The 13,239-nt window shown below is 34.4% G+C and overlaps 2 protein-coding genes across 2 annotated transcripts; one reads left to right on the top strand and one right to left on the bottom strand.

Annotated features, from left to right (window-relative positions):
- The first annotated feature begins 2,846 nt into the window (after positions 1-2,846).
- LOC112905498 (caveolin-3-like) lies at positions 2,847-7,747 on the top strand. The gene is made up of 3 exons (XM_025978057.1): positions 2,847-3,035; positions 6,172-6,351; positions 7,550-7,747. Exons 1-3 carry the CDS (start codon positions 2,949-2,951, stop codon positions 7,745-7,747), a joined length of 465 nt encoding a protein of 154 aa, XP_025833842.1. The 5' UTR covers positions 2,847-2,948.
- A 1,827-nt stretch (positions 7,748-9,574) lies between these two features.
- On the bottom strand, positions 9,575-12,988 carry LOC108743574 (decaprenyl-diphosphate synthase subunit 2-like). Its single transcript, XM_018479147.1, has 3 exons — positions 12,616-12,988; positions 11,082-11,529; positions 9,575-10,165 (listed from the first exon to the last, which is right to left on the bottom strand). Exons 1-3 carry the CDS (start codon positions 12,924-12,926, stop codon positions 9,659-9,661), a joined length of 1,266 nt encoding a protein of 421 aa, XP_018334649.1. The 5' UTR covers positions 12,927-12,988; the 3' UTR covers positions 9,575-9,658.
- Positions 12,989-13,239: the final 251 nt, after the last annotated feature.

The following is a 13,239-nucleotide window of genomic DNA, read 5'->3' as shown; positions in this document are numbered from 1 at the left end:
GACATATTAGAGGCAGAAACAGGAGTTAGGAGGGGTAGAGGTAGACCTAGAATAGATTACTGTTCGCAAATAGTTAAGGATGTGGGCTGTTCTAGTTTTAGGGAAATGCGAAGATTGAAGTATTTTTCAGTACCACTAAAATTAGGTTTTCCTTATTAACCGACCACACTGTTTTAGCGAAAATTCCTTAGTATAAATTTGAACATGCTGTACTAATACAAAATTATACTATTGTATTATAGCAGTAGAGATAAAGAAAACAGAGAATATCTCCGTTTTTCGGCACCCAGGAATTCTGAAAAATAAAAATAGAAAAAGCGGTGAAGATTTAAAAACAGGATAACGCAGGATCGAGTTACTCTTAACAAAAAAAAATCAGAAATTCGAAAAGAATAGTTTAACCCTATGATGATAATAATGTGTGTCATTAATGCAAAAATTAATGGTAAGATAGATGGTTAGAAGCCCTATTATTTTAATGGTATTTAAGATAATTTCGAGGTTTACAGCTGAGTAAATTTTATTCAGTTTTAAACCTCAAAAAAGTTTACCAATACTTTTCAGATTTCTGTAGAACTTAAACCCAATACATAAAGTTTTTTGAAGCGCCTTTATTACTCGTTTTAGTGCACTTCTTCAAAGTGACAAATTACCGGAAGCGTCGACGTCCTTAAAGCATAAAAGGATAAAAAGCCATTATTAATGAGTACCTAAGGTAATTACGGCAATAAACTTTTAATTTAGGCGACGACAACGGACGCAAATAAAATACTAGGTTTGAATACATTTCCAAAGGCCGCGCTTTCTGCTACGCTGAAAGTTTCAAGCTGATTTGTAATGTATGTAGGTACGTATGCTCCACTATACACTCGGTCAGTTGAACTTGATGTTATGTTTGTACTAGAAACGGTCTGCGTACTTTGGAATATTTATTTAAATTATGCATTCGTGAATTTAAACGTTTATCCCTTAATTAGTTTCCACAAATGTTAGCTCATCGAGTTGTGGTAAACACCAGCAAGTTGTTCAATTAATCAAGAAATTCTTCCACTTTCCAGTCTCCAACTATCACATACCCGAATATTCCACCATTTATTGATACGTTAATATAAAAGACAACAAATATGTAACAAAAACAAAATTGAAAATGAAAGAATAGTACGAACAAGCGTTATTATATCACGTCGTTATCAGGGGCGCATTTAGGAAATATTTTGTTCTCCTGGAGCGGTCACGATTATATTAAAAGTACTTTCCATTTTGCATTATGATGTCTAACACTGGTCATAAATAGGATTAAATCTGTTTTTAATAAGAATGAGGAATGTTTAACTGTTAAGATTGCAGTCTTACATATTAGCATAGCTTTTGATGGTTTATTTCAAACGAAATTACTTCATGAAAAGTGAATAATTCTTCTGATTAAAACAGATAAAACTTTTTTTAAAGCTTGTGTAGCGACAATGTGGTTCTTTTACTCACCTCGAGTTACTTCCTACTGTTTACGTTCCAAAGTTTGAAAAAATTCCGACAGGTTTCGATTGAAGATGCCATTTCTAAGTATACTTTATGTTTAAGGGTTATTCACTGATAACATCTAGTAAGTGCATTTAAGTAATAAGTTTACTTTTTCTGCAAAGGGGCGTCAAAGCTAGACAATATTGGAAAATTTTTTTCGATTTTAAACGTATCAAACTCGATTCTGACTAAGTGGTCTATACAAAATCACATCCATTTTAATAATATAATATATAATTCCTTAAGTACTAAAAAACATGAATATTTTCGATTTTTTTATTTCACATTGGAAAAACTCTTTCATATGCTTATTAAACCTGTTACTTTACTTGTTAATCATCATAATTATGAAAAATTTACACAGAAAAATGACAAACAATAAAATATGGCTTTTATGTAATATGCCTAAGTAGGCGATATACACCCCATGTCCATATTATTATACTTATTAAGCCAGAAAAGCTACTGTATTATAAAATTAACAGAAAATATTGTTTTCTCCTTTTTAAAAAATAGAAGTGGATGCGTGCCCCCGTAGCTTAATCCACCAATTAGCTCGTACCGTTAGGTAAAACAATAGATTATTGAACAATTGAAATAATCTTCTAAGTTCGCAATTTCTAAAATCACATTACTATACCTAATTTGGACGAGAGTATAGTCAAGTAGTTTTACTCTCCAAACATTACATTGTTCAAATCGTACATTTTGCATGCATACCAGGGAGTTTGTTGGTGAAAAACAATAAAACAATTCTAAGATTATTCGTCATTAGGCTCGAAACCCAATTAAGAACAAGCGTACAAGGCCCAAGAGGTTCACTTGTTGAAGAATAAAAAGAAACAAAACAAATCAAAAGCGGCCGAGTCGCAAGGTATTCCCCCGTGGCTCACGCTTGTGTGTGTGTATGTGTGTATGCACGTTTATATGTAGAACAGATCGATTTTCGTTCGAAAGAGTGATAAAGGCAACAAATGAGCGTTTTCTACCCCATCAGACCCGAGTTGTTTTAGCTCGTGAACGCCAATGACGACTACGACGACCATAACCCAACGTGCCCTTTACTTCTGACCTAATTAACGCCATCTCTCACCCACCCGCTTGCGAAACAAGCAGGAAAAATGCGAAACGATCGATATACGGTAACACTTACGTAACTCACCTTTATACCAGGCAATTTTCTTTAATGCAAGGGTGACCAACAAACACCAGCAACAACAACACGCCGGCGTCGCGAATACAAATCAGACGCTACTGTGAAGTTCACTGACCAGAGGTTCGCAAAAGCAGATCCTTTTTATTAATCCGCGAAGAATAACTGCCTCTAATCAACCCATGCGAATAAATAGAAGAGAACAGGAAAAACTGTTTTTGTGTTTATATACCTAGTACTTAATACGTCTATATGTATCCCGCTTTACATATTTAAAATGATACACGCCAAAACGAACAAAAGAATCCAGGAAATGGCCCAAAATGAAGACAGAGATCCCAATGATCTTAATCGACACCTCGAGGTAAGTATCACAATTATGCCTGTTCTAAACTCTAATGACACATTAAATTAAAACAGCACACTTTAATCGACAAAATTATTCTATCTATTAACGAAAATAGTCAAAATGTAATCATTATCATTACATAGTATAAAACAAAGTCGCTTCCCGCTGTCTGTCCCTATGTATGCTTAGATCTTTAAAACTACGCAACGGATTTTAATGCGTTTTTTTTAATAGATAGAGTAATTCAAGAGGAAGGTTTATATGTATAATACATGCATAATATAGTTGAGAAACACTGATAATTTTAGAGGTTTGTAAATAAACACATTTTTTGCGCTTACATTGCAAACGCTGGCTAAACCCTACGAGATAGATCAAAATAATGTACCACAGTATTGTACATCTTAAAAGGGTCTACAAAAAAGTCCGCGATAGTATATGTCTATCTCTTAGGGATAACCCACAATAACCATTTTTTATCCTCTACTTTTTACGAGAAATAATGGCTTATTTACGAAGCTATTTTAAGCAATACAGCATTAATCCTTATCCAATTAAGTACTTTTAAATACATTGTGCATTTATTATAGATCAATATGGTCCTTTACAGCATGTAATTCAAATGAATATTTTCGAAGATATTACAGACTTAAACTGCAGGGACATAGCGGTTGCGGCGGTACCGGCCGGTTTGTATTGTCTAATGACAAAAAAGCTGTGATTGTTGTATATAAAGACATTCTATAGTATATTTACTATCAGCATTGCACCCGTGCGAAACATAGTGTACAAATAATACCATTAAACCAATTCCTTAACCCCTATCCTATGTTTGTGTGTTTGAAGAAATTTCACTTCAGTAGCGTGTTGTATAATTACACGTTGTATTTTTTTTTTTAATTTCTACGTTTATTCAAAATGGAGGGGTAATATCTTCTGCATCAATACTCATCTAGAAATCTAGATTATAGCATAGATTCCTATCAGGAAGTACAACTAGACCATTTCCACCTTTTTGAGGCTTCCCAAACCGATTTAACATCTCTTTTAACAATATAGATGTATAGACCTCCTCACCATGGTGAATTATAAACAGCTATCTGAGAATTAAAAGTGTAACAAATTCCGACTTCTGTTACAGTCCGCTGTAGCTTAAATTCTTGCGTTGACGAGCCCGACTTGGAGGCAACTAATTCAAAATCAAACATCAATTCGATTAGGATTTCCATGTATTTTTCACTAGGTATTAAACCATATGATGGTAAAACTTTGTTAAAGGTATTGTAAGTTGTTCCAGCTAAAGAAAGCACAAAATTTCGTAAAGCGGTTGCGTTTTGTATTTGGTGTTTTAGAACGAATTGGTGGAATTTCTCTGGACTTATTTGATATGCTGGGCATATAGTACCGGCTAAAAAGCAAAGACAATAAAAAGTTTAGAAATTTTCTACATATACGACTTTATCCTAAAAAGAAAACTCATACAAGTCGACGAAACATTATTAAGAAGAAGNTAACAATTTCATTGTTCGAGTCTCTCATACAGAGACTGTGAAAGATCCATAAAAACACCTAGGCAATAACTGAGAGACTGTGAAAGACTGTGAGAGACGCTCTCAGAGACGCTGAAAGACTCTGGGAAACTGGAGAGAGACTGAAAACTTTTGTCTAGAGATACAATGTATATATCAAAGTGACTAAAAAAGTACATTATTTTATGACATTTAATGGAATAATTTCTGCACAGTTCATTTATCTTTCTCCACATATTTACCTCAGTGCGATCAAGCCAGATAATATTTTAAAAAATGTGTGCACAATGTTGATACCGTTTCACCGCTATTTTATTTTTTAACGTCGAGATACAACTGTAACAGTTTCAAATTTTATTGCCTATAAAGTCTACCCCGTAAATATTAATGTGAAAATCTTGTTTTACGAAGTTATTTAAGCTGACGCTTTAGCTTAAAGGCTTTCCAGCTCGCATGGCTTTTCCCCCGACAAAAAAAAGCAATATTCATACGTCTTCATTTGGTTTCATGCCTCAGACGCCAGTTACATCGCAGCACAAACGTGCTAAAACATGTACCTCATCGCAAACACGTACACAGAAATCCGCAACTGAATGTAAACAATCCTTAAAAATTTACAAGATCCTTTTTTTTATTCCGAAAAAGTTTAAAACAGTCAAATATATAACTATTTTTCTTTAATATTAAATTAAAGTAATCTTGGTACTGAATAGAGTCCTAGGACTGGGTTGGACACACACATTTACTTTTTCCTATTCTGAGATAATTTTCGTAACTTTCCCTGTAACTAGAACATCCCACATCCTGTTTATGAACAGTAATCTCATCTAGGTCTACTTCCACTCCTCCTAACTCCTGTTTCTGCCTCTAATATGTCTCTGACTAGACCTTCATGCCTAAGAAGGTGTCCTACCAACCTATCTCGCCTATATTTTATTACCTTCCTTAGAGTCCTTCCTTAAAGTCCTCTGTTCTCCATTCTAATACCTCTTCATTTCTAACTTTCTCTATCCACGGTATCCTCATCATTCGCCTGTAACACCACATTTCGATCGCTTCTAACTTCTCTTTTCCGTCACACTAACCGTCCATGTTTCGCACCCGTACAAAGCCTTGCTTCTGACACACACCTTTAACAATCTTTTTTGAATTTCTAAATTAACCGTTCGCGAACATAGAAGTGACTTCTTTTTGTTAAAGGCGACTCCACCCTGTCATATCCTCTGTTTTATATCTCTACTGCTTCTTCTCTCCTGATTTATCTGCCTTTTTTTCGTCTGCTGTGTCTATATTCGCTTTTTCGCTACTTTTTCTTCCCTTTCATTTAAGGCTATCCCTAGCTCCTCCTTGCTAGATGCTAATACTGCTATATCATCTGCAAATCTAAGTACCTATACTAATCTTTTACCCTTGTATATCTATCCCTAAAGTTGCCCTTGAAAAGAATTCAAAATTATCAAAAGATATACTTATTGCATTTTGTGGAATTACCCACTTTATTATAATAAGGGAGTAATTATTATTTTCATTTTCCAATGGATTTTTTTTTGTCCTTATCGTGCATATATCCAGTTATACGATCAATTGCAATCCATGCACCTTTCTGTAATATTTTCCGACAGGTCTCGTGGGAAGACGTAATTGGAGAACCGGAGGGTGTCCACAGTCCGGAATTTATTTGGAAAATAAGTAACCAATGCTTCCGCATATCAAAGGGATGCAGCTACATCCTTTTAACGGCGATTTTTGCCCCATTGACAGCCTTCTGTTTCGGATTTACATTTGCCTGTTTGGCTTTTAAGGTGAATGCTATTGTCATCTTGTAAGCGATTATAACCCACCGTCTTTATACTGTTTAAACAGTTTCATACAACGTATTTGACAAAAAACTCACCACCTACACGAAATAATTTCGAAAATGTATAAATTTCCAGTACGAGGATTGTACACAAAAATGAGTAAAATGAGCCTAGAGCGCTAAATGTTATTTAGAGACTTCTTGGAAAGCCAACGAAATGCGAAAGGAAAATTTTAATGAAGTCTGATTTTGCAGTTTATTTTTGAAACAACTAGTTATTTACTTTCCATTTTCTCAATTTCTCTCTTTTAAACAAATCTACAAATCGTACGTAAGCCGTATCACATATGACTCAATGTGATAAGCTGTTACAACTGCTTATACCTGTAGGAAAATCAACACTAGGTACGTATCTTAATATAAAATCTTTCCAATAAAGTTACCACTTCTTGTTGATAGTCAAATTGTCTTTTTTAGCCTATTTGTACAATGTTTTGCTCTTCGCATTGATGATATAGTCAACTTTTTATTGATTAAAACTTCTTATAAGTTCATTTGTCCTTTGATTATAAAATCGATTCGTTTGTCTCAATCAATGAACCCGTATACATCTAAGAAGTTTTATACAAGACAAACGATCTCTTTATGCATTAAAATCAATATTAATGCCCAATTAATGCTGCTTTAAAGTTATATGCAATCATTTTGATTAAAAATATTAATTAAACCTAATAGAAAGTGTCGTGCTCGTTATAAATATAATAAATATAGATTAGTGGCAGTATAAAATGTTTTTGAACTTTCTACGTTCTTTTTATTATTGAATTTCAAATAACAATCCCTAGGTGCAACACTTCATTTTAAGCATAGTATTTTTTACGATTCACAAAAGGCATTTTATGATTATATTTAACGTAATTAGTAAATAGGTACGCATTAAAATTGTGTAAAAGAATAAAGAAGTGACATCAGATGTATAATATGTAACAACTGTTAATCATCGTTATGAAACTTTAAGATACTTAACTCGAACGTCCATTAATTTTCTCGAGAAGAAAAACAAAAAAAAAAGTGTTAGCGTTAGTCGTCAGGAAGAGGATACTTCCCTAAATCTAAATAAATCGCTGCAAGTTACCCGTAACTAGCTCTAAACTTAAAAATTCCATTTCTAATAAATAACAAAGTTCGTAACTGGCTTGCAGCACATCTGGTGCACCGCTCCCTGCCTCCGAGTTTGGAAGATAACATGTACAGCCACGAGATCCTTCGTAACGCCGTGTATGGAGGCAATTACGGTTCCTTTCTGCGAATCCATCGGCACCTTCTGGTCCCAAATAAAAATCCGGAAACAGAATCTTCTCCCGGATATCAGTCGAAAGGACGAAGTTATACCTATCTAATCCGCAATGTAATCAATATCTTTCTCTTAACTTTAAATACAATAAATCTTCCTTACTTGCCATATACTTACGCAGAGATCTTCGACTTTTTGTTTGTTATTCCTCATTTATTACCCCTTCCAAACTCATGACATATGTGAAGACATTTTTTAAGTATTGGGTAAATTTTTCGTAATAAAAAATTTAGAATTTGTTATTGCTATATTATTATTTTATTACACGCTTACGATCAATAATTTAAAGTTAATTGCATCTACTCATTTTGTCTTAAAGTAGTTGACGCGTGTGATCGAAATTCGGTGTATTTGCTTTCAAATCAAATGTATTTCAAGCATGATCGCCCGAGATAAAAATATTCAGTCTCTCAGGGTCTCTGAACGCGAGACTCGAGTCTCAGTCTCTCATCGAGTCTCTCTGGTGTCGCTGAGAGAGACTGTCGAGAGACTGTTAAAAAAACTGTTTAGCATCTCTAAATGAGAGACTCGAATCTCTCAATAAGTGATGTCTCGATAGACGTGGTTAAAATTTTCCAAGTTCAACATATTTCAGAGATCCCAGTCTTTCTACGAGTTACTCGACTCTCAATTTTTCAGTTTTATTCATTCAGTCTCTCTGTGAGAGACTCGAATCTCTGAATTAACAATTTTATCGTTCGAGTCTCTCATACAGAGACTGTGGGAGATCCATAGAAACACCTAGGCAATAACTGAGAGACTGTGAGGGACGCTCTCAGAGACGCTGAAAAACTCTGAGAGACTGGAGAGAGACTGAATATTTTTGTCTAGGGCACTTATGCTAATAAATTAACGTCAACTTTTGGCACGTTGAAGCAATTATATAACATATAAAATTTCAAATGAGATGAACTTCATTTCCTTTATTTTATAATAAAATGTTGGAAAACACTAGACAAACCGCAATTGTGAGTAGGTATATAGAAATTAGTACAACTTTGAATTTTCGTGCTACTTGTTACTGGCTTTAAAGATTCAAAGAAGAAAGATTATAATTAGTTTTATTGTACAAGCTACTAGATATATTAGCTGCTTAAGTATTTGGTTCATTATCTTACCATTGTTCTTTTTCGGTGATACAATAGGCTCTTACGTTTGTATAGTGTAATCATTTCCGTTGCATTGGCGCCCTCCTCTTTAGTCCTTATTGACCGCAGGGAAACAAATGGTTTATAAATAACGCTATACTGAATAGTGCTTTGATTAATGATATTTCAATTAGTCGATAATAAATTCACCATTTAACCCTATTCGATTTCGTACAGTTTTCAAAGTATTATTCGCAGTAAAAAAGTAAAAATCGACTTTAGAGAAAGGAGGTTATCAATTCGACTGTATTTTTGTGTATATGTTACGCGATTTCTTCGCCAATTATGAACCGATTTTAATGGTTTTTTTTATTGGTAGGTTATTTTTCAAGGGCGATTCCACTTAAATAGGCACAAAGTATCAAAATCGTTTTTGCTTATATATTTTATTCTATCATATATATTCAAATTATATGACATATCTGTAAATTGCACCCCTGTGTACTTCTCAGTGGAGGTAATTTAGAATTCAGTCTTATTGTACACATCTGGAACTCCATTCCTGATGGTTATACAGGAAGGCACATGCTTAACAGTCGATAAGTACCTGCTTTTGAAATGTGCAATATAATTGCAACAAGATACGCTCCTTGAGGCCCATGATATTTTGAAATACCTCTAACAGGATTGCAGCGAAGAGGGTTAGTGTGCCAGTGCCCCAATAAGTAAGTAATATGTTAATAAAACATTTTCTACTATTTGTGTTTATTTATTTATCACAGCAATTAAAGAAAAAGTACTATTTTTGATAACTAAATACATACGTACATTTGTTAAACCTAAACATTAATTAATAGCATCTACGCGAATCAATGCGTTGCAGTTATGATGTTTATCAAAGCCGCTCTGGCTTCTGTTGATGGAAATTCTCGGAGTTCGTCGAGGGCACGTGAAGAATGTTTCGTAAACAATTCGCTGGTTTTTTCCAGACCATTACCGTTGCAAACCCTCTCGCGTAACAGATCGTAGTCCACGTTATCGACTGAACTGGTTCCCTTTTCTATTTCCTTGTACAGTTCCGGTTCACACTCGAGTTGAAACATGAGTGGAGCACAAACCAGCTTAAACGGGCCCTTATAACCCTTCGAAAAAATCTTTATTTCGTTCCTGGCCTGCCAGGCTAAAGCCACATTCTTCCCTATCCTGTAGCCTCTCTCCTGTACTTCAACAGGATGACCAGCAAGCATTAGCGTTCCCTGACAGGATTTTCCTAATAAACTAGCTCCACCTAAAACATTCCTAAGAGTCCACTCGGCTTTTACATTCCCTAAAATATCCTCGATATCGTAAGGCTCTGAATCGTAATGTTCGTAAACCTGAAATAGACAGTGTGTAAATACACTGCACAAATTTACTATAAAAATAATAATACTCAATTCGAGTTTTGAATTATCAATTAATATATCAAATATTTTTCGAATAATTCCAATTTTTTTGAATAATCCAAACTAAATAATCCAATCCGTTTACCTCAATATAGCAATTGTGTAAAACACACTTGAAATTACTGTTTTAGATTTTAATGATTGTCTTGGACAGAAGAGCACTTATCCAAAGGAGTTGCACATTTAAGTTGTGAATATTTAAGTTAATAATAATCACAAAAAATCAAATTTCGAGTGTTGTATATTTTAATTAGATTTTCGCATTTTCAAAATTGTTTTTAACACACAGAAGCGATTCCAATAAGGATAAATATTTTGTTAAAGTTATTGGCAATAATAATCAAAATAATACGACCCAATAGTATCGGCTGGGGTTGACTATCAACCAATAAGTCAGTCAGCCACAATATTGCTCCTTTGTAGATAAATCTAAAATAGTTTACGAAAATCTGACTATAATTTAAAAAAACAAATACGTGTAATGATACAACACGCTACTGAAGTGAAACTTCATCAAACTCACAAACATACCGGGATAGAGGTTAAGGAATTGGTTTAATGGTATTATTTGTAGACTATGAATTTAAATTTTACACTATACATGCCGGAGTTGCCTGTAACGAACGTTGCATTGAAGCGCGCTCACGGCTCAAGCGATCCCCACTACGAACTCGACTACGTGGCCGAGTAGAGGGGGACATCCGTTGCATGATTTCGTTACATAGCAACTCGCATGAAACGAACCCTACCGTGCGTAAAGAAGTTTCACTTCAAAAATTGGAAGTATTCAACAAATATCCGAAAACTCGATAATAGTCAGTTTGATTTGCTAGTAAGTACACAGTACCTCGATATCTTTCTGTTCTGGATTGGGTTTAATGGGCAAGGCAACATTTTGATCGTCTCTCGGTCCTACAAATTCGACTTCGACTAAATCTCTTAGGGCGGCGCACATCAATTCGTTTAAACTTTGGTTCTTCAAACACGCAAGAGTGTGATAACTGGTACTTAAAAGATAATCTCCGCTGAGTAGAGATATTTTATTTCCAAAATAAAGATCAACCGCGTCGCCTTTAGACACATCGTTACCATTCCTCACGTTAACTAAGCTTTTATGTATGATGTTACTCGTTCTTATCATTTCGGTTACTTCGGCCAAAGCTCTCTGACTATGCAGAACTCCGACCGAAAGATCTTTATCCACGCTTTTGAACTCTCCATTTAAACCAGCAACTTTTGAAACGAGCAAAACGACAAGACCCCACGCGGGTGAATTGTTGCCAGTAAGAAAATCCCTACAAATATTACCGCATAGTAAATATCAAAAAAATGTTATTTTTAATATTCATCAAATTACACTTGTTCAAAACTTTGATTAAAATCAATCCTTTTACATAGAGACTGTCCACATATTACGTAATGCAAAATTCAATAACTTTTGACCCCCACATCCCCCACGTAACGGGAACGTAACATGTGGTTTGACCCCTAACCCCCTCAACACGTAACGAGTGCATGTAATTTCCAGATATCAACTAAAAAAATAGTTTCTTAATTTCCAATAATAACTAATTCAAACTAATTCTAAAATTGTTGTATAACACAAACATTAACTCCCTCCCACCCCCTCATAACAGTACCATACGTAACGCAAACATTGACTTCCTCCCATCCCCCATGTAACACGACCATAACCCTCGTAATTTCTAGACAATCTCATAAAGAAATATTTTTAGACTCCTTATAGAAAACACCAGGATAGGCTAAAAATCCCACGAACAAATGAGACAAAATTTACACTTATTAGGGACGAAATATTTAAGCAGTTCGGTGCCCTCTTTCTTTATCCTAGTACATAATTCATTGCAATTAAAAATTAAAATATTTTTATTATTATTGAAGATAAAAAACATGACTTTTTCGATTAAATTTTCTTCGTAACGTCTGTTTAGTGCGGAAAGAAAAATTTTATCAATTTCCAAAAAAGAAAATTCAAGAAAAAACTGCCAGAAACACTAACTTTAAAAATACGAAATGTTTGCGAAGTTTGAAAAATTTGTTTTTCTTTTATCAATGTTCTTGATTCGTACTTTTCATTTTTAATTAAATTGTTCCTTAATTTACTTAGGAATGTACGGAATAAATAACAAAACATTTTAAACTTTGAATACTCCGAATTCAAATTTAAGCTTCAAATTTTCAATCTCATTCGGAAAACTGAATACACATTGTCTGTTATGGTTCGAAGCATCATGTGTCCGGTGTTAGAAAAAGGGCTGGTTCGATCTTATTCCCATTTGTAGTCGATTTTCCCCCAGCATATCGTATAAATTTCACGTTACGACAAACTTATCGTAATTTCGTTCCGACCAAATACGTACCGAACTGTGTGGATCAAAGGATGACCGGAACCCATAAGTTTTCTCAAGTGCAGCGCGATATTCGCCACCTCATCGCTTAGAAGCCAGCGCAAATTGAGAAAAGATGTCGGATAACCGACCACCTTTTCGGCCTCGCAAACTGCCCGATTTAGGTCGATCTTTTTCTCAAAATTGACGCGATGTTTGATCATATTCATATAACTCAGCTTTCTGTTAGTGTTTAACTTTCTATGAAATCGAACCTCTTTCAACAAAGATGACGGTACTCCTCCAAAAACTCCCCTCATAGTTGATATAGCGAATGACGACATTTTGAGAACCTACACGCATAAAAACATACCTAGAAACCTTTTTTTAATCGTGAGTCATACACCTAAGTAGTTATTTACCCCACCACTGTACCATAAAAAGTTCGTGACGTTCTCATCTCCACAAAAAGTTATGGGGGTTCAAAGTTAATAAACACGCCAATTTTTATACATTTCTAGGCATGTAAATATTTATATAGTCATTCTTAAACAATATTCAAAGGTAAAACTAATGAAAAATACATAAAAATATTGAGAAAGTTATACAAAACATTATTTAAATATCTTTATCAATAGGGTAGGTTAGGTTAGGTTA

Source organism: Agrilus planipennis, unplaced genomic scaffold, assembly GCF_000699045.2.
Source record: "Agrilus planipennis isolate EAB-ADULT unplaced genomic scaffold, Apla_2.0 scaffold530, whole genome shotgun sequence".
Lineage (NCBI taxonomy): Eukaryota > Metazoa > Arthropoda > Insecta > Coleoptera > Buprestidae > Agrilus > Agrilus planipennis.
Note: the sequence above shows the minus strand (reverse complement) of the source record. Positions and strands in the feature narration are given on the sequence as shown.

Bases quoted from the DNA above. Each gene is read 5' to 3' on its own strand.
- LOC112905498 (XM_025978057.1), top strand. From the start codon at position 2,949: ATGATACACGCCAAAACGAACAAAAGAATCCAGGAAATGGCCCAAAAT. The intron at 3,036-6,171 runs GTAAGTATCACA...ATTTTCCGACAG, and splicing joins ATCTTAATCGACACCTCGAG to GTCTCGTGGGAAGACGTAAT. The intron at 6,352-7,549 runs GTGAATGCTATT...ACTGGCTTGCAG, and splicing joins TTGCCTGTTTGGCTTTTAAG to CACATCTGGTGCACCGCTCC.
- LOC108743574 (XM_018479147.1), bottom strand. From the start codon at position 12,926: ATGTCGTCATTCGCTATATCAACTATGAGGGGAGTTTTTGGAGGAGTA. The intron at 11,530-12,615 runs GTACGTATTTGG...TAATATTTGTAG, and splicing joins CCTTTGATCCACACAGTTCG to GGATTTTCTTACTGGCAACA. The intron at 10,166-11,081 runs GTACTGTGTACT...TGTCTATTTCAG, and splicing joins CAGAACAGAAAGATATCGAG to GTTTACGAACATTACGATTC.